This window comes from Mugil cephalus, chromosome 21 (genome assembly GCF_022458985.1).
Source record: "Mugil cephalus isolate CIBA_MC_2020 chromosome 21, CIBA_Mcephalus_1.1, whole genome shotgun sequence".
Classification (NCBI taxonomy): Eukaryota; Metazoa; Chordata; class Actinopteri; order Mugiliformes; family Mugilidae; genus Mugil; species Mugil cephalus.
The window spans coordinates 2042256-2063127 of NC_061790.1; the positions used below are offsets into that span (position 1 = coordinate 2042256).

Below are 20872 nucleotides of genomic sequence, written 5' to 3' on the forward strand. Positions count from 1 at the left end.
TTAATTTTATCGACAAATAATAAAAAAAAAAATTGTGAAATCGGAATTTCACATGAAGCATGAACTTTTTATAATAATAATTATTATTTTTATTAAGGATATCCACGCTTAAAAAACAAGCGTTTACGTCAATGTACCCGACGTCACCGGAAATTGAGAGAACGAATTACAAAAATAAACCGGAAATTCGAGAATTCGAAGTTACTATTGTCATTTCAGCACATAAAAGCCCCTGGATTAAAAGCTTGGGCATTAATAAAACATCAGGCCGACTCGTGTTTGTTGAATTAACTATAATAAAACGTTAAGCATCATAAAACATACATTGAAATACTTTTATTGTGAAATAATTCCCGGATGTTGTGTTGTTTTTCACCTGCGGCAATGGTTTCTCTGTTAGCATTAGCATCTTTTGCACAAGGACGCTGTAGATTTTAGCTTCTTTAAACATCAGACAGACACAAATGTCCACATGGACATTTTAATCTTTCATACCCGGAACTGACGCATCATCGCTGACAGTGTTTGTTTTGTTTGTTTATTTGTTGTTAGTTCACTTGTAGCTAACGTGGCTAATGCTAACCGGCGGCTAACATGTGTCCATGAGACACAGACAGAAATAATAAATAGTTTTACATAAGTCACAACAGAATGAGGGTTTTATTTGGAGTTAAAGCGCAACATCTGATCAGAAGAGTCTTCGTTCATCCAGTCAGTTCATCCGCAGCAGGTGAGAGAAGCAGAGAAGCGTTTTATTAGTTCATTTTTAAGAATTTTGATTAAAAAATATATATCTAAATATGTAAATAAAAATTTATATATAAAAAAATATTTTCAATAAAAGGCTGAAAATGTACATATAAAACTAAATTCAAGTAAATTTTTAAAAAAGTCTGTGAAAATGTTTTAAAAAATCCGAAATGTTAGAAAGTTTTACCCTTGGCCCTGATTCTCTTTGATAAATAACACTGTTCACATTCACTGAATAATTTCTTGCTCTAAACACTGAGTGACTAATAATATTTGCACGTTTTCTGGGATATTTTGTATGTTTTTGTTTGTCTTGTTGATCTTATTCTGCACTTTGTTCCTATTACCCATTTACTGAGCGCATGTTTTAATAAAATCTACATCCACTCATATATAAAACACCAGTAATCATCCAGACTGTGTCCGGGGGCTTTGTAGGACCCAGAGTCATTAATGTGATCACGTTAATGTGTAGTTCAGTTTAATGAATCTCCTGTAACGTTTGTGTTTGACAGTGCGATGGCGAGCGACTCCGTCCAGACTCCTCTGCAGCTCCTCTCCAGACGAGGAGAAACCTCGTCCCTCAATGCTACGACACCTCACCTCCAAAATAAAAGCCACGGGTCCCATCACGGTGGCTGAGTACATGAGGGAGGTTCTGACCAACCCTGTGATGGTACGACATGAACCCCCCCACATCCCCCAGAGTCTTTCTAGTTCATGTCTCTCCTTAACCTGATCCTCCACTTTCAGGGCTACTATGTGAGGAAGGACATGCTGGGACCGGACGGAGACTTCATCACGTCCCCAGAGATCAGCCAGATCTTTGGAGAGGTGAGACGGACGAGGGCAACAGCCACAAAAACACATAAAAACACATAAAAACACGAGGAACGAAGAGTCTGAGATCAGTTTATGTCTTTTTAAATACAACATGAAACCAACACAAACGTGCACCACTTTTAAAAACCCATGTGTTTCCACAAACCTAAGACATTTATTTATGCAAACATGGGAAATATTCATGTCACAGTAGCGCAGAATTTCACAAAATCATGTGTATGGATTGAAAGGGAGGTAACACGCACCGAGCTTCAGGTTAAATCTCAAACATGCCAACGTTTCTGCCTTCAGCCGAGCAGAATATATATAAATATAGAGAGAAGACAGAATCTTTTCAGTATCTTATAGATTTTTAAGGGTTTGGTGTCTGTATAAATAAAATGTATTATTATTATTATTATTATTGTTATTATTATTATTATTAGTCCTGGGTCAGTATGTAATTTGTGTGTTGATATATTAGTACCAGTAGATCTCAGTTGCTTTGTTCCAGTTCTTTTGAACGTCTGAAGCTCGTTAATAAATTCAAACATCATTCATTCATTCATTCGATGGCGGCGTCCGTCCTGTCGCTGGTGTTGTTGCAGCTGATCGGGGTCTGGATCATCAGCGAGTGGATTGGCGCCGGTCGACCCAAACAGCTGCAGGTGGTCGAGCTCGGACCCGGACGAGGATCTTTGGCCGCCGACGTCCTCAGAGTGAGAGCGACTCTGTGAACGAATAACTCACCAGTGTTAAACCTCCTGTCACAGTCACATTTACTGACACTGTTTATCCTTCAGTGATTTAAAACCACGTTTATATGTCGGGTACTTTACAGGTTCACACACATACATCCAGAAAACCTGTTACATCACTATGGAGAAATATACAGATCACCTTAAATCTAATTTCTAAGCTCATATATTCATATATTATTGTCATATATAACATCTGGTATGAAAAACTATTATGAAGAATAATAACATATATGATGTCGGGGCCATTTTCAGTGTCAGTTTCACCATTAAATTAGGAAAAGTCATTAAATAATGACTCATTAAAACATGATTTTATTATATAAATAGTACGGGAGAGGATTATGGGCCACTGGAAAAAAATATGTAGTCAGAGCAAATCTTTTATTTATTTTTTTGAGCTCTGACTTAAATCTTAGAATTCCAAGAAAAAAAAATCTGAATTTTGAGGAAAAAGAACTAAAAACAACAATCATTTGCTCTAACTTCATTGTTTTTTCATAATTTAGAGACGTCGAACACTGAATGTGTCCAGGAACCATATGTGGTAACTTGGTGTCACTGGTTTGTTGTCATGTGGTTTTCATTGAGCCAATCAGAGAAGAGGAGGAAACGTTCTCAGGTCTGATCAGGGTCTAAGTGTTCCAGTCAGAGTCCTGTGAGTATGTGAGCGTTTCTCTCCTCAGGTGTTCAGTCAGCTCAGGTCGGTTCTGGGCGACTCCTCGGTTTCTCTCCACCTGGTGGAGGTGAGTCCGGCTCTGGGTCGGGTTCAGGCTCAGACTCTGACGAGCAGCTGCAGCCACGAGGCCGAGGACGAGGACGAGGCCGTTTACCGGCGCGGGGAGACCCCAGACGGGCTGCCGGTGTCCTGGTACCGTCGCCTAGACGACGTCCCTGCAGGTAGGACACACCGAAGTCAATGGAGGAAGGTTCAGGGCCTCCTTCAGTGGTCGTAATGTTATGGCTGATCTTCTTCCAGGATTCAGCATCTTCGTAGCTCATGAGTTCTTCGACGCTCTCCCCATCCACAAGTTCCAGGTGAGATTTAAATGAGCTAATAAATAAAAATAAACCCCTCATTATTAAACACGTTCCTATACGAGATACGACCAGCAGAGGGCGACAGAGAGGAAACAATAATAATAATAATAATAATAATAATAATAATAATAATAATTCATCATCATTTCTAAACCACAGGGTAAATCTAATCCCGAATAGTAAAAGTTTCCACGTCCGAGTTTCTTTTCTTTCTTTTTAATTATTGAACCGTAGTGAGACCTTTGTCTCTTTGTCTCTTTGTCTGTTTGTCTGTTTGTCTGTTTGTTGGACAGAGGACAGAGAAGGGCTGGAGGGAGGTCATGGTGGACATCGTCCCAGACAAACCGGACCAGCTGAGGTTTGTCGTGCTGCCGTCTCCAACTCTGGCCTCATCCACCCTGGTACAGGTCAGGATCCAGCATAACATTAAGACCACCTTCCTACTAGTACTATGTAAATAGTCTCATCTAAATACTACGTGATAATAAGTCAGTGAATTATCACCAGACGATTTAAGTGTTGTTTATTTCTGGTGTCAGTGGTCATAATGTTGTGGCTGACTAGTGTATCTGTCTCCTCTGGTAAAACGAAGCCTGATACTCAGTCGTACAGACGGTGGAAATGTGGCCGGTAAAAAAAGAAATAAAATAAAAAGCAGATGGAGGCGATAAAACCGACCTCTGACAGTCTGAGTTCATCAAAGCTCCAGGATGAATCAGCCTTAACTTTAAAGACGAGACAATAAAACTCTTAGAAGTTTAAAGAAACTCTTCCACACCGATCAGCCACAACATTATGACCAGAGAAATAAATAAACACTTAAACTGTCTGGTGATAATTCAGTGTTTTACTGGGAAACTGTTGGACCTGGTATCACTAAGTACTAAGATGAGACTTATTATCACGTAGTATTTATTTTTATGTAGATGAGACTTATTATCACACAGTATTTATTATTACGTAGAAGAGACATATTATTACGTAGATGAGACTTATTATTACGTAGTATTTATTATTACGTAGATGAGACTTCTAGTATCAGATCAAATGTCGTTGGTGAATATTTCTCTAAATGAACTGACTCCAGATGTAAAAGTGTCCTGCATGTTTTTACCAGATGAAGTGACGCTGGGGGCGGGGTTATGTCTCTGAAGGCAGGTGAGAGGCGGGACCACGTGGAGGTGTGTGCAGAGGGCGGAGTCATCATCCAGCAGCTCGCCCGGCGCATCGCGGAGGACGGCGGCGCCGCGCTGATCGCCGACTACGGCCACGACGGAACCAAGACGGACACGTTCAGGGTACGACAGTCACTCTTTAACTACCTCCCCCCAGTCTAAGTGGCTCCTCCCCTGGTCTGAGTGACCCCTCCCCTGGTCTAATTGACCCCTCCCCCAGTCTAAGTGACTCCTCCCCCTGGTCTAATTGACCCCTCCCCCTGGTCTAATTGACCCCTCCCCCAGTCTAAGTGACTCCTCCCCTGGTCTGAGTGACCCCTCCCCTGGTCTGAGTGACCCCTCCCCCAGTCTAAGTGACTCCTCCCCCTGGTCTAATTGACCCCTCCCCCTGGTCTAATTGACCCCTCCCCTGGTCTAAGTAACTCCTCCCCTGGTCTAATTGACTCCTCCCCCTGGTCTAATTGACTCCTCCCTCTGTCTAAGTGACTCCTCCCCTGGTCTAAGTGACTCCTCCCCCTGGTCTAAGTGACTCCTCCCTCTGTCTCCTGGTTCTCAGGGTTTCAAAGGTCACCAGCTCCATGACGTCCTGTCCTCCCCCGGCTCGGCCGACCTCACCGCCGACGTGGACTTCAGCTTCCTGCGGAGGATGGCCGAGGGGGGCGTGGCCGAGGGGGGCGTGGCCTGTCTGGGACCTGTCACTCAGGGAACGTTCCTGAAGAACATGGGCATCGACACCAGGATGGAGGCGAGTCACAGATGTTAATCAGTTAATTAATTAATTATTCATCAATTAGTTCATTTATTTACAATGTCATTATTTAAATGAAATAAGTTAGTTTAGAGAAGGAAGGAAGGAAGGAAGGAAGGTAGGAAGGAAAGGAAGGAAGGATAGAAGGATGGAAGGATAGAAGGAAGGAAGGATAAAGGGAAAGGAAGGATGGAAGGAAAGACCGAAAGGAAGGAAGGAAAGAAAGAAAGGAAAGATAGAAGAAAGGGAGGAAGGATAGAAGGAAGGAAGGACAAAAAAGGATGGAAGGAAAGAATGAAAGGAAGGAAGGGTGGAAGAAAGGAAGGATAAAAGAAAAGGAAGGATGGAAAGAAAGAACGAAAGGAGGGAAGGTTAGAAGGAAAGGAAGATAGAAATTAGGGGAAGGGAGGAAGGAAGGAAGAAATAATGAAGGAAGGTAAGGAAGAAAGAAAGAAAGAAAGAAAGAAAGAAAGAAAGAGGGGAAAGGAAGGAAAAATATGAGGAAGATGAAGGAAGGAAAGAAAGGAAAGGAAAGGATGGAAGGAAAGAAAGAAGGAAGAAATGAATGAATGAAGGAAGGAAGAAGAGAGGAAGGAAGGGAGGAAAGAGGAAAGGAAGTAAGGGGAAGGAAGGAAAGAAGGAAGACTGGAGGGAGGAAGTAGTTTGTCTTTGTCACCTCTAGTTGTTTCCTAGTGGGGGGGGTCAGTTCTTCCTGGTGGTTTCATAGTGGGGGGGGGTTGTGTTCTGGTCCAGGTTCTGCTGAGGAACTGCACGGACCCGTCCACCAGGAACCAGCTGATCAGAAGCTACGACACGTTGACTAATCCGACCAAGATGGCCGCCCGCTTCCTCTTCTTCAGCCTCCTGCACCACAGCCGCCTGGCCACGCCCCCCAAACCAGAGGGGCTGAGGCTGGACAAGAAGAAGAGCCCGGTACCCCTCCCCGTGGCCGGCTTCACCCGGCTCAGCTTCTCCTGAACCCGGTCCAGGACCAGGTCCAGAACCAGGTCCAGAACCAGGTCTGACTGATAATTATGACAAAACCACCGTACGACAACGTAGAGACTGAAAACTGATCTAAGACAAAGATCAAAGGAACGAAAAGATGGAGGAAGGAAGGAAGGAAGGAAGTACGTCAGGTGTTAAACTCCTTTAAGAAACAGTTTGTAAATGTAATGAGAAAATAAAAGTATTTGTTGTTTCTATGGAAACAGTAACTGTGACACAACGTCAGGTCAGAGGTCGACTTCTTCCCTCGGCAACGCTCATCCTGAAGCAGTTAGCTCCTCCGCTAGCAATTAAAAGAGCTAGTTACTGTCGCGGGGGGGGGCTGGGGGGGCTTCAGATTCATAAGAGCGCCCCCTAGTGGCCACACACTAATAAAACTCTTAGAATCGTGACGGTTTCTAAGATATTTTAACCATTTTAGTAAATTCTGAAAGTCTCTAAAAAAACAAGGTGATGTGTGTGGTGTTGCATGTGTGAACACATGGACCATAGAAAATATTTTACATCAGATTTGACTCCATTTACACTATTTATTTTATTTTTTTCAGATGAAAACGAGTAAAGTATTCAAATATAAAAGGTCTATTGGGCCAAAACAGAACATTTAATCCTGGGTTTTACATGGATGTGAATGGATAACAAGTTAGATATGAGGTTTAAAACAATACTGGACAATAAATAGTGATTTTTGTGAATATTTTGGGTCATTTTAGATCCAGTTTTTAGGATCCATGAGGTTCAGAGTTCTCTGATCCCATTTTAAAGAATCTGCTTCTTCTTTGATTCTTGTTTGAAGAAATGTATTAAAACCTCTTGAGCTCCGGACGAATAAAAACTTTTTTTGTCTCGTTTCAAATCTGACTTTTCTGCACATTTTCCTCCAAATTTATTCCTTTAGAAACATTGTTTGTTCACATAAAACACGCTAACGAGCTAAGATGCTACATGCACTATGTCGTTACGTTCCTCTGTAAAAATGAGAACCACGATGCAGAGTTTGTTCCCCAAAGTTTTTAATATTTTCCCATCGGGATCCTCCACCAAACATTTCTTGCAAAAATATAAAACATGTGAAATAAATTCTCAGGCTGGAGTCAGATCAGGATCGACGACACTTTAGAGTTCAGAATAGACAAAGAGACAAATAGCAGCTCGAATCTCAGTTCATCTTCATCCACAAATTCAGAAACGATCACTCTGAAAATAACTTGGTTTGTTCTTCTGCAAAAGCTTCGAGAGTCTTAAAATAACCCGAGAAATACGACGTTAACAGGAGGTGGAAGTAGATTATCACGTATCTGTGCTACGACTTTTTACTTTCACTCCCTACGTTCGTACACAAATACCTGAACTTTCTACTCCTTCCATTGGAAAAACAGGCTCGTTATGTTTTAACCTCCGTGGATGAAAAGACGTAAAAGACGTAACGTGGATGTTTCATCAATGACAAAAAAGGAAAAAAGTTTTACTTTTTTACATAAGAACATTTCAGAGCCGCATTTTCTTTGACTTTTATGTGACGTAAAGGAGCTGAATCAGTACTTTTACTGAAGTACAGAATGTGAATACTTTAGCCACATGCTAACATGCAGTAGTTAGCATTTTATGTCCACATGCTAAATATTAGGGTCCTCAAATCTGGACTAATATGATGTTAGTCTGTTTGATGTAGAAGCTAATTTATAAGACTGTTTTCTGTGCTAAGTCTGTTTCTGAGTTTATTTAAGCTTTAAGAACCAATTTCTACAATGAAAAGACTTGGCACAAAGTTAGCGTAACTCAAAGTCTGGAAATTACAGAATACAACATGCTAACATTTAGCTTGTGAAATGCTAACATTTCCTGAATCTCTGAGAGGTCCTAGCATGGGAAATCTAGCATTTTATTCAAAAATGCTAAATGTTAGCCAGTTAGCCTGAAGCAGGCTAAATCTTAAATGCTAACTACCCCTTTTCACTTGGTATTATTAACATGATGCTACATGTTACATTGTTTATTGTGCTAATATTAGACATTTTTTTGTTTTTCATTTAGAAATTTGGACCAATTTTCCACGAACGCTATTTACTCACCTACTTCGTTCTCTACAACGAAGAACGTTAGCGCAAAGCTAACATGACTTATTAAATCAGAGCCACATTTAAAGTATTGGATATATTCTGTTAATATTTAGCTTGTTAAATGCTAATCTTTCCAGGCTAGCGAAAATACAGAAAATCTGCTCTATCATTTTGATATGTAGCATGTTAGCATTTCTGGAATATTCACATCGGACGTAGCAGAAGATAAATAGAAGTTAAAATCTCAGGAAATATCTTCATAATCCCTCAGTGTTACAAATCTGAATCTGACTGAATCGTTATTTATTTTTTACCTTTGCTACTTTCTTCTACATTATTTTCTTCTTCCTTTCCAACGAGTCTGATTCTTGGTTCTTATTTGAGTCCACGTTGCATAATTTCAGCTGTAAATGTAAAGACTTTCCGTTCTCATTTAAAGTAATAACCTGATACTTTGCAGATGAACAAACCAAAAACTAAAAGCTATTGTCAGTGAAATTCTCTGTGAAAGAAAAGAGTTTCCCAATAGTGCAAAGAAACATCCCAACAAGAAACAACCGAAGACGACGACGACGTTCAGGATAAATTCAAGATGGAGGATGTTGGTTTTTCCAGTTAGAGCCACAAAGGAACAAGGTTAACGTCTCTCCTACCTAAAAATATATCGGCTAAGAAATGTGTATAAAGTCTGCGGGTTTTTAAAACTATTTCCAGCCCTTCACACTCCGCGGGCGTCACTTTAAGAGGGTGCGTTTGTTTTATGGCTTGTAGAAGAAACAACAGGAAAAAAAAAACACAAGTTAAAATTCTCTGGACCTGAGAAATCGTTGCAGCTTCACGGCATCTTCACTCAGACGCCTCAGCTTCCGATCGACATGGCTGCTCCTGGGAGGACGTGGACCCTCATCTGAAGGGGGGCAGTCATACGCCCCCTTTACATCACAAAGAACCAGTTTGGAACTGGTTTGGAACAAGTGAAAACTGGGTCTAAAGCCAGTTTGGAACCTGTTTGGAATCAGCTTGGAACCGGCTTAGAATCACTTTGGAGCCGACGTGGAACCGGGACTGAGACCAGTTTGAAACCAGCTTGGAATCCAGTTTTGGAGCCAATCTGGAACCAGTTTGGAACCTGTTTGAAACCAGTTTTGAACCTGTTTGGAGACAATTTGGAACCTGTTTGGAATCAGCTTGGAACTAGTTTTTGGAACCGGCTCAGAATCACTTTGGAACCGACGTGGAACCGGCATGGAACCAGTTTGGAACTGGACTGGAGCCAGTTTGGAACCTGTTTGGAACCAGTTTTGAACCTGTTTTTGAACTGGGTTTAGAACCAGCTTGGAACCAGTCTAGAACCAGTTTGGAACCTGTTTGAAACCAGTCTGGAACCACTTTGGAATCAGCTTGGAACCCAGTTTTCGAGTCAATCTGGAACCAGTTTGCAACTGGACTGGAGCCAGTTTGGAACCTGTTTGAAACCTGTTTTGAACCTGTTTGGAGACAATCTGGAACCTGTTTTTGAACTGGTTTTAGAACCAGCTTGGAACCAGTGTGGAGACAGTTTGGAACCTGTTTGAAACCAGTCTGGAACCACTTTGGAATCAGCTTGGAACCCAGTTTTGGAGCCAATCTGGAACCAGTTTGAAACCAGTTTTGAACCTGTTTGAAATCAGTTTGGAATCCGTTTAGAACCAGTTTAGAACCGGCGTGGCCGATGCTAGGGGCGGTGGTAAAACTAAGAAGCCGTGGCTCTGAACCAGTCCTGGTGGTAAGGGGGGCGTTAGGGGTCCTCGTCCATGTCGTCCAGGTTGGGGGACATGATGAAATGTTTGGGGCAGTACAGCCCCCTCTCGTCCGCGTACTCCTCCCACCGGGCGTCGTCGCTCTCGTGGGTGATGTAGCGTTCGCCGCGACGCGTCTCAAACTCCCGCAGGTCCACCCAGGTGTGGTAGTCCTGCAGACACAAAGACAGACAACGGAGTACCCGGTCTCTCTGGAGGGGGGGGGGGGGGCTCAGAACTGGTCTATGTGTGTGTGTGTGTGTGTGTGTGTGGGGGGGGGGGGGGGGGGGGGGGGGCAGTACCTGGAGCCAGGGGTGACTCAGAGACTTGTCGACGCTGTAACGCTTCCTCATCTTCACCTGCAGCAGGTTGTTGATCAGGTCTTTGGCTGAAAGACAGAACAACGGGGACAGTTAGACCAGGACTGAGACCAGGACTGAGACCAGGACTGAGACCAGGACTGAGACCAGGACTGAGACTGAGACCAGGACTGAGACCAGGACTGAGACCGAGACCAGGACTGAGACTGAGACCAGGACAGAGACAGAGACCAGGACTGAGACCAGGACTGAGACTTAGACCAGGACTGACACTGAGACCAGGACAGAGACAGAGACCAGGACTGAGACTTAGACCAGGACTGAGACCAGGACTGAGACCAGGACTGAGACTGAGACCAGGACTGAAACCAGGACTGAGACTGAAGCCAGGACAGTTAGACCAGGACTGAGACCAGGACACAGACTGAGACCAGGACTGAGACCAGGACAGAGACCAGGACTGAGACCAGGACTGAGACCAGGACTGAGACCAGGACTGAGACTGAGACCAGGACAGAGACAGAGACCAGGACTGAGACTTAGACCAGGACTGAGACTGAGACCAGGACTGAGACAGAGACCAGGACTGAGACTTAGACCAGGACAGAGACCAGGACTGAGACCAGGACTGAGACCAGGACTGAGACTGAGACCAGGACTGAGACCAGGACTGAGACCAGGACTGAGACCAGGACTGAGACTTGCTTCCTTCCTCACTTCCTTCCTTGGTCTTGGTCTTGGTCTTGGTCCTGGTCCTGGTCCAGTGTGGGGTAGGGGTCCATTAGAGCCAGCAGGTGTTTGTGGTCTGGTTCTCGGGGGGTCCTGGTCTAGTCCTCTACCTACCTTCCTCTGAGATCTCCTTCCAGGGGTTCGGGGGGTACATGAAGGCGGCGTTCTGGATCTGGTCGTTGATCTCCTCGTCCTCGTTGAAGGGGAACGTCCCGCTGAGACTGACGTAGACGATGACCCCCACAGACCACATGTCCAGGGACCGGTTGTAGCCTTTACTGCGTAGGACCTCGGGGGCCAGGTAGGCCGGGGTCCCCACCACCGAACGCCGGAAAGACTTCTCGCCAATGATCCGGGCGAAGCCGAAGTCACACAGCTTCACCTGGAGGACAGACACAGGGGGGACAGAGGGGACAGAGGACACAACTCTAGAGTCAGACATTTATAGTAGTGCCGTCAATCTATTATATTTTTATCATCCCCTCGTCTCCCCGTTTCCTCGTCTCCTTGTTTCCCTGTCTCCTTGTCCCCTAGTCCCCTGGTCTCCTCGTTTTCTTTTCTACTGTCTCCTTGTTTCCTTGTCTCCTGTCTCCCCATCTCCTTGTCACCTAGTCTCCCTGTCTATTTGTCCCCTAGTCTCCTTGTTTCCTTGTCTCGTGTCTCCCCATCTCCTTGTCTCCTTGTCCCCTAGTCTCCCTGTCTATTTGTCCCCTAGTCTCCTCGTTTTCTTTTCTACTGTCTCCTTGTCCCCTAGTCTCCTTGTTTCCTTGTCTCCTGTCTCCCCATCTCCTTGTCTCCTTGTCCCCTAGTCTCCCTGTCTATTTGTCCCCTAGTCTCCTTGTCTCCTCGTCCTCTCGTTTATCTTGTCTCGTCTCTGTCCTACATTAATGAGGACAGTGGTTCTGACCTGAGGAGACCTGGTTCTGTCCTGAGGAGAACTGATTCTGGTCTGAGGAGACCTGGTTCTGACCTGAGGAGACCTGGTTCTGTCCTGAGGAGACCTGGTTCTGGTCTGAGGAGACCTGGTTCTGACCTGAGGAAAGGGTTCTGCTGAGGCCAGGAGGACGTTCTCCGGCTTCAGGTCACAGTGGACGATGTTCTTGAAGTGAAGGTGTCTGAGGGCCACGAGGATCTGAGGACACGACAAAAAGACGGGAACTATGTGAGACCAGGTCTCTGGAGGAACCTGGAACCAGGATTTACTCCTCATCACTTCACATCCATCTACGACCATCAGGGGTCACAGTGTTTACACAAAAGAACAATTCATTAAACAAATTCAAATGTTTGTCACGGCTGAAATAAACTAGAACTAAAATAAGTTCCACTCCAACGTTAACATCAGCCACAAAAGTCAAATCAAACTTTATTTACACTAATTCTGCTCAATAAATCTCAACTTTTGTTTTGTTTTTAGAAGGAAACGTTTTATTTTAGCAGCTGATCAACAGATTAATCCTAAATAATAATAATAACAATAATGATGATGACGGTTCTGACCTGTGTTACGAGGAACTTGGTGAGGCGTTCAGGGAGTCGACTCTTCTCGCTGGATAAGATCATCTCCAACATGTCACCGTGAAGTTTCTCCATGACAACAAACACCTGCTCAGGAGTCTCGAACATACAATCCAGGTTCACGATGCCGGGATGGTGGAGGTTCTGTCAGAAACCAGAGACCGAGTCAGAGGGACGTCCAGATCTGGTCCTAAATGTCCTAAGGTTGGTCCCTGTAGATGCCTCGTACCTTGTGTTCTCAAACTTCCTCCCTGTTATTTGTTTTATGTGGTGGACAATATTGAAACATGAAACTCAAATTAATTAACTTTTTGCTATTATTTAGTTTATTTGGCCATTATTTATATTCATTTATAGTATGAGCACCATCATATCATATGTTACATGTTCTCTTATTTTAAAAAACGACAAAAACTCTCCAAGGATTTAAACTTTTTTGAAATGAAATCATCTTTACAAATAGAAGCTAGGAAGAGCTGCTATTAGCTGGGAGGCTGGGAAGAGTTGGGAAGCTAGTTAGAGCTACTATTAGCTAGGAAGCGCTACGATTAGCTAGGAAGCGCTGATATTAGCTAGTTAGAGCTACTATTAACTGGGAGTCTAGGAAGCTAAGAAGGGCTAGTGTTAGCTGAGAAGTTAGGATCTTAAGAAGAGTTCTATTAGCTGGGAGGCTAGGAAGAGCTACTATTTTTCACTTTATGCTAGTATTTAGTTTATATTATTTGATAGTATGAGCAGTGTCATAGTATATTTTATATGTTCTCTTATTTAAAGAATTATTTATTATTATTTTTTTATAAAAGTTACAGATTTACAGCGTGGAAAAGAGCTCTTCGAGTGTTGACGTGGTTTTGTTTTATAGTTGACCAAAAAGAAATTATTTAACCTTCTGTCATTGGCTGGTGGAGAACTCCAACTAATTTCACGATTTTAGAGGATGTGGCTGCTTTCTTTCTCCTGACTCAGCTTGTTCCACATCCACCTTCTGATATCTGAACCACTTCCATATTGTTGATGCGGTAAGTTGTGTACGATAAGTTAACTGTGATCTGTACCTGGAGGATGGCCACCTCGTTCCTCAGCTGACTCTCCTGCTTCGTGGGAAACCTCATTTTGTCGATGATTTTTATCGCCACGTCTCTCCCCGTCTTTCTGTGTTTACCTGAAGAGGAAAAAAAAAGAATAAAAACAAAAAAAATGGACAGGATGAGATGGCTAAATAAACGTTGTGAAGAAAGAAGAGTTTATTTTCCCGTTGTCTCACCTCCATAGACGATGCCAAACTGTCCAGAGCCGAGGACCTCGTCCGCAAAGATCTGATACACAGAACTGATATCCTGAAAGATCGAACCAGATCAGATTTTAATACATAACGTGTCATCTTTTTAAATAGAAAGTAGGAAGCGCTACTATTAGCTGGGAGGCTAGGAAGTGCTACTATTAGCTGGGAAGCTAGGAATAAATACTATTAGCTGGTAAGCAAGAAAGGGTCGCAATTAGCTGGGTGGCTAGGAAGCACTACTATTAGCTGGGAGGCTAGGAAGCACTACTATTAGCTGGGAAGCTAGGAAGAAATACTATTAGCTGGGAGGCTAGGAAGCACTACTATTAGCTGGGAGGCTAGGAAGAAATACTATTAGCTGAGAGGCTAGGAAGCACTACTATTAGCTGGGAGGCAAGAAAGGGCCGCAATTAGCTGGGTGGCTAGGAAGAGCTACTGTTAGCTGGAAGATTAGGCAGTTAGGAAAAGCTATTATTAGCTGAGAGGCTAAGATGCTAGGAAGACCAACTATTAGCTGGGAGGCTGGTAGGAAGCTATGAAGAGCTACTGTTAGCTGGGAGGCCAGGAAGCTAGAAGAGCTATGACCTGGGAGGCTAGGAAGCTATGAAGAGAGAGGCTAGGAGGAGTTGCTGTTAGCTGGGAGGATAGTAGGAAGCTAGGAAGAGCTACCGTTAGCTGGGGGGCTAGCAGGAAGCTAGGAGGCGCTGGAGGTTCAGTTTATAAAAATTCACATCTTACCACATTTTCTTGTATCTGCGAGTTGGACACTGATATGCTGATGGAAAGTTCCTCTGAGAAGACACAAAAACAACAGACACGTGTGGAGTTTTATTTTGAAAAGCCTCTAATCGTTAAAGCCTCATTTCCTTTGTTTCCTTTTTTGATGAAGTGATTTTTCCAGCTGAGATCAAATCAACTGATGTGTCAGTTCAATCCCTGGTGAAGGGAAACGGCTCGGACGACAACCTCCGGATCATTTTACAGATTTCTCACGAATAATGGTAAAAAAAAAGAAGAAAACAAAAAAGAAAATCCTGTGTGTTTTTATGTTATTTATTATTTATTTGGAGTTTGTGAAGTATTGTAGCCTCTGTGAGCGCATGCTGTGTTAATTCAGACGGACATGTAAAAGCCGAGGGCGCGTTCAGTGCCGAGAGAACTGATGAGCTGGTATTGATTTCAGATTGCCGGCCGGCGTTTGATCGGGTCACCCCCCCCAACCTCTCCCACCCCCTCCAAGATCGATACCTGCAGTCTGATGCTGATATTTAGATCACCGGTCACAGTTTGTCGTCACAGTAGGAAGTCCTGATCTGCTAAACACGCTGGATAAGTTTGATCCTGTTTAAGGGGAAGAGCCACTATTACCTGGGAGGAACTAGGAAGAGCTACTGTTAGATGGGAGGAGCTAGGAAGAGCTACTGTTAGCTGGCAGGAGCTAGGAAGACCTACTGTAAGATGGGAGGAGCTAGGGAGAACTACTGTTAGATGGGAGGAGCTAGGGAGAGCTACTGTTAGCTGGGAGGAGCTAAGAAGAGCTACTGTTAGCTGGAAGGAGCTAGGGAGAGCTACTGTTAGATGGGAGGAGCTAGGAAGAGCTACTGTTAGATGGGAGGAGCTAGGAAGAGCTACTGTTAGATGGGAGGAGCTAGGAAGAGCTACTGTTAGATGGGAGGAGCTAGGGAGAGCTACTGTTAGATGGGAGGAGGTAGGGAGAGCTACTGTTAGATGGGAGGAGCTAGGGAGAGATACTATTTGTTGGGAGGAGCTAAGCAGCCATACTGTTAGCTGGGACATGCTAGGAAGAGCTACTGTTAGCTGAGAGGCTAAGAAGAGGCACTATTACATGAGAAGCTAAGAAGAGCTATTATTAGCTGGGAGGCTAGGAAGCTAGGAGGACCTGCTATTAGCTGGTAGGCTGGGAAGAGAGGAGGTGCTACTGTTAGGTGAAAGGCTAGGAAGCTATGAGGAGCTACTGCTAGCTGTGAAGCTAGGGAGAGCTACTATTATCTGGGGGGCCAGGAAGAACTACTATTAGCTTTGAGGCTAGGATGCGCTACTATTATCTTGGAATAGCTACTGTTAGCTGGGAGGTTAGGTAGCTAGGATAAAGCAGCATTAGCTTAGCACAAAGAGTGTCAACAGCCTGAACCAGTTTGTTCTTATTGTTTGTGTGTTTTCAGTCTGTTCAACACCCTGTTACATCACGGCTGCATTAACTTATTGACGTGTAATTTAATTTAAAAACAACGCGGACGGAAACTCCACATCAATTACTCAACAGGTGGAAAACACAGCCTGCGAGCGGTTTTATAACGACAAAGGTCTTTAATAACACTTAATGGACTTTTTATTTATCAATGAACAGATTTAATTTTGAGGATAAAACTTTAAACTCTTTATGTTCAGACAAAGAGACTTAAGCCTTCGACCTGAGATGAATCAGAGCGAGAGGAAGCAGAAAATCCTCTGAAAATCTTTCCAATCAGGTTAAAATGTCAGCGGGTTGTGTGGCGTTGTGTAACAGCGTCCTCCTGAAACACACACTATCCCCATCCATTAAAATATAAAAACATATCGTAGTCTAATCTGATTCCAGAAATGACTCCATTACCGTGTCAGAGGGTAAAGAAAATAATCGGGAGGTTGTGGGTTCATCTCTCGTAAGCACCGACTCAACAACATCTGCCTTTTATTACATAAAGATAAAAATATTAAAACGGAGCGCTTCAAAAAAAAAAATCAAACTCCTTCTTTAGGTTGGAGTCATTTCATAAAATATAAAAATCTATGTTTTAAGTTGAAGCATCACTGAGTATTTAGTACAAACTGAACTCTAGAGGCCATTAGATCCATTGCTTCCTAGCCTCCCAGCTAATAGTAGCTCTTCCAAGATAATAGTAGCGCTTCTTAGCCTCCCAGCTAATAGTAGCTCTTCCAAGATAATATTAGCGCTTTTTAGCCTCCCAGCTAATAGTAGCCCTTCCTAGATCCTCAGCTAATAGTAGCTTTTCCTAGCTTCCCAGCCTCCCAGCTAACAGCAGCTCTTCCAAGATAATAGTAGCGCTTCCTAGCCTCCCAGCTAACAGTAGCTCTTCCAAGATAATAGTAGCGCTTCTTAGCCTCCCAGCTAATAGTAGCCCTTCCTAGATCCTCAGCTAATAGTAGCTTTTCCTAGCTTCCTAGCCTCCCAGCTAACAGTAGCTCTTCCAAGATAATAGTCGCGCTTCTTAGCCTCCCAGCTAACAGTAGCTCTTCCTAGATCCCCAGCTAATAGTAGCTGTTCCTAGCTTCCTAGCCTCCCAGCTAATGGCAACTCTTCCCACGCTCCCAGCTAACAGTAGTCCTTCCTATCTTCCTAGCCTCCCAGCTAATAGTAGCCCTTCCTAGATCCCCAGCTAATAGTAGCTTTTCCTAGCTTCCTAGCCTCCCAGCTAATGGCAATCTCTTTTTAGCCTCCCAGCTAATAGTACTATTAATAAGCTGTAGCAATGAGCGGAGAGAAGTGGGCGGGGTTTAACCAATCTCAACTTTGAGGTGACGACCAGTGAAGGAAACACCGTCCAAGTATTTTGGTTCCTACCACCAGATCCATGATGACATCAGGCTGAACCGAGATGGATCAGTGCATTTTGTCTGCATTTTCTTTTTGAAACTCACACTAGCAACGGTTTCATTTTCCACTTGGTTCACTCTGAGTTTCACAAGAGGGGGACGTCACTACTGGACGTCCAAGGCAACATTTGCATTTTCCTCCATTTACATAAGATTCAGACTGAAATAATGAAGTGGAGGAGAAGAGTCTGGATGTTGATGTGATATAAGAGACTAATCGAGCTGCAGCTGCTGATTCTGTTTTAGAGAACGCAAAGCACAGGTGCCAAACATACGGCCCGTGGCCCAAAAGTGACCCACCGGAGGGTCTAATCTGGCCTCCAGTGAACATAACTGCATACGCCCCAATAAATCCATGTTGGTCGGGTTCTACTTTTAGGAGTTGTGTTGTGTTACTCACTGTGGTCCTTCCCGTGGCCCGGCCCCGTGATGACGCTGGCCTTCGGCGTGACGGGCATCAGCGCCTGTCTGACGGCCTTCTCCCAGCTCCGGCCCACGTCCCGGCCCACGCCCGTCAGCGCCAGGACCGGGTTGTGGTGGAGGCCGTTGTCCTCGCCCACGTAGTACACCATGCTGGCTGTGATCACCTCGAAGCAGTGAGGGTTGCTTCCCTGGGGGAGGCTCCCGAAGTCCTGGGCCGGCTCCACCTGCAGGATCTCCGACAGAGGGATCTCCTGCAAAGACAAAAAAAAAAGAATTAACCCTCCTGTTACTTATCTTTGGGGTCAATGTTTAACCTCTGACTTCTTTTTGCTTCAAATTTAAATTGAGACACTGGCCCCCATCATAATGCATGGTCTTATTCTTGGTAATAGCTGGTATAGAGAACAAGAATATGAACTTAAAAGTGATATAAAGCCACTTAAACACATTAGGTAGTCAACAAAGAAACTTGGGGAAATAGATGAATTGTTATGTTTTCTGGAGGTTTTATTTACTAGAGTCAAGGATTTTTTTTATTATCCATTTAATTATTATTTCAGGTCTTTTTTCTAAGGGAAGACAGTCACACAACAACACAAATAAAATACATGGAAGATAAAACCAACAAGAACAAGTGCGATACGTTGTCTCTCACACAGGTTTTCAAAGACTCGAGGGTGATGAGTTCGTATGTCTGGCACGTTTAATAAGTACAAATGGTTTGTGTTTCAGATGTAACTGCATGAAAAATGTTGTAAATATTAAGGCAGCAGGGCTTAAAGTAAAGAAACGTCCTGAGTCGACACTTTTTTCCTGTAGGAATTATTAAATTAGCAATTAAACCATTTAATTCAGTTTCAGTTCATATAAAAACAGCTGTAGATCATATTCTAACTCTAAATTGCAAAGTTTTTCTCCTAGCTTCATAAATTTACTCTCCATCTTTCCAACAACAGCGACTTCGATGACGCCTTCATGAAAACTCGGAAATTCTATATTCAAACTCGAAAATTTCAGACGTCTGATATCATAGTGTTCACGTTACAGGTTAACGGAGATAAAATAAGTTTGTTATATCGCCACCAATTTCTGAACATTAAAATATGTGCAGCAGCTATTTTTAACTTTGGAAGCAGTAATTTAACAACTCTTTTTCCCCAAGTTGTCTTGAATGCAGCATCAGCTGCAGCCGGATCTCAACCAAGTTTTCCAAGACCCACCTCCATCCTACTTCTGATTGGCTGGTGATGGTAGGTGAACTCAGCTGACTGCTCCAACCTGACAATATCCTGCAACAGCATTTTAGTTTTTTTTTCTAAATGTCCATCTTTGTTTTAATCGCATCAAACGCCACATGTTGGAGATCTGGCACCAGAATATTTTAAGCCCTGAGGTAGTAGGAGGGTTGGAGGTGTTGGTGGTACGTCCACGTTTTAGCATCACCACCATCATCAGGTGAGAATCACATCAAGTCAGAAATGATCCAGAGGACGAAGTCTCAGCTCCTCCAGTTTCAGTGTTTAGAAATCTTCCCTTCCTTCCTTTCCTGGCGCCTCCCTCCACAAACCCTCACCCCTGCCAGATCAAACATATAAAGACGAAGGATCGGCTCAGCGGCGGCGTCTTCGTGCCCCTCAGAGTCATCTGAGCGTTTTCTGATTTGCCATGTTCCTCCTCCTCCTCCTCCTCCTCCTCCTCCTCCTCCTCACCCCCTCCCATCAGCAGCATCTTTTTCATCCTCTGATTAAAGAGCAGGACGTGCCTCAGAAACTTCAGGCCACTTTGGCAGCGTGGCGTCGAGCCAACGTCCTGACACCCCCAACAACCCCCCCCCCTCCTGCCTCACCCACCTTCCCTTCAAAGGGGGGGGGGGGGGTTTCTGCTGAAGGTCAACAGGTCCCCGACCGACTCCAGATGAAAGGAAGCGACGGAGCAGCAGCTGCACTGATGCTCAGCTCAGACATTTTAAAGCATTTAACCGTAAATTTGGCTTCGTTATCTTATTGTCAACGAATTGCACGGCTTATTTACTAATTTGAGTTGTGTCATTAAAATTAAAACACAAAACATATTTGACTTTTGCGCCTTCTCCCGCTGCAGTCTTCAAGCTGACCACTAGATGTCACTAAATTCCAACGCTCTTGACCTTTAAAGGACGTGAAGAGACGAGCAGACAACGAGAGAACGTGAATATTAACGAGATTCAGTGAGTTGTGGTGAGTGTATGAGAGAAAAAGCTTCAGCGTCGAGAAGTGGGTGGGGTTTAGCTAACCGACCAATGGGAGCGACTGTTACAAGTGATTGACAAATAACTCAAAGACGCAGAGTTCCCCAAATGTTTACGTGAAGAAAACACCGTCCACCATTTTGGTTCCTACTACTAGATCCTCCATGATGACAGCGTCTTGGAGCATTAGCTTTAGATTCAGTCGGCTGCAGTCTTCAAACTGACCACTAGAGGCCACTACAACCAACACTATGGAGCTTTAATGTAAACTTAGCAAATTACATGAGGCGACGTTTTTGACCAGACACCGTGAATGTTAATGAGATTCAGAGAGTTGTGGCGACAGATTAGTGGGCGGAGTTTAACTAAGTTGAAGGAAACACCGTCCACCATTTTGGTTCCTACTACCAGATCCACCACGATGACAGCGTCTTGTAGCGGCAGCATATTTTGTTGACTGCAAACTTCAAACTGACCACTAGAGGCCACTCCATCCAACATTATGGAGCTTTAATATAAACTACTAATAAAATTACATAGCAAGTTGTAGCAACGATAGGAGAAAGAAGTGGGCGGAGTTTAACTAATCTTAACGTTGACCAAAGTTGAGTCGATTGA

General features: G+C 43.9%; 2 protein-coding genes across 3 annotated transcripts in view; one reads left to right on the plus strand and one right to left on the minus strand.

Moving 5' to 3' along the window:
• Positions 1–347: 347 nt before the first annotated feature.
• On the plus strand, positions 348–7433 carry ndufaf7 (NADH:ubiquinone oxidoreductase complex assembly factor 7). The gene is made up of 10 exons (XM_047573219.1): positions 348–730; positions 1266–1426; positions 1504–1584; positions 2181–2291; positions 3017–3230; positions 3310–3368; positions 3665–3778; positions 4526–4669; positions 5103–5291; positions 6048–7433. The coding sequence occupies exons 1-10, from the start codon at positions 652–654 to the stop codon at positions 6270–6272; spliced, it is 1377 nt and encodes a 458-aa protein (XP_047429175.1). The 5' UTR covers positions 348–651; the 3' UTR covers positions 6273–7433.
• Positions 7299–20872, minus strand: part of LOC124998725 (serine/threonine-protein kinase D3-like) — a 44619-nt gene continuing 31045 nt past the window's right edge. Inside the window, exons 11-20 of one of the 2 annotated variants that reach the window (XR_007111095.1) lie at positions 18005–18278; positions 14728–14780; positions 13972–14044; positions 13763–13869; positions 12690–12851; positions 12223–12321; positions 11304–11571; positions 10443–10528; positions 9929–10313; positions 7299–9871 (exon numbers count right to left, since the gene is read on the minus strand). Coding sequence is in view for 1 of the 2 variants with exons in the window: in XM_047573216.1 (XP_047429172.1) it covers positions 10140–10313; positions 10443–10528; positions 11304–11571; positions 12223–12321; positions 12690–12851; positions 13763–13869; positions 13972–14044; positions 14728–14780; positions 18005–18278 (1296 nt within the window). In the remaining variant the exon portion in view is untranslated. Of the gene's footprint in view, positions 10314–10442; positions 10529–11303; positions 11572–12222; positions 12322–12689; positions 12852–13762; positions 13870–13971; positions 14045–14727; positions 14781–18004; positions 18279–20872 lie in introns of both variants that reach the window. The other variant, XM_047573216.1, reaches the window with a different exon arrangement.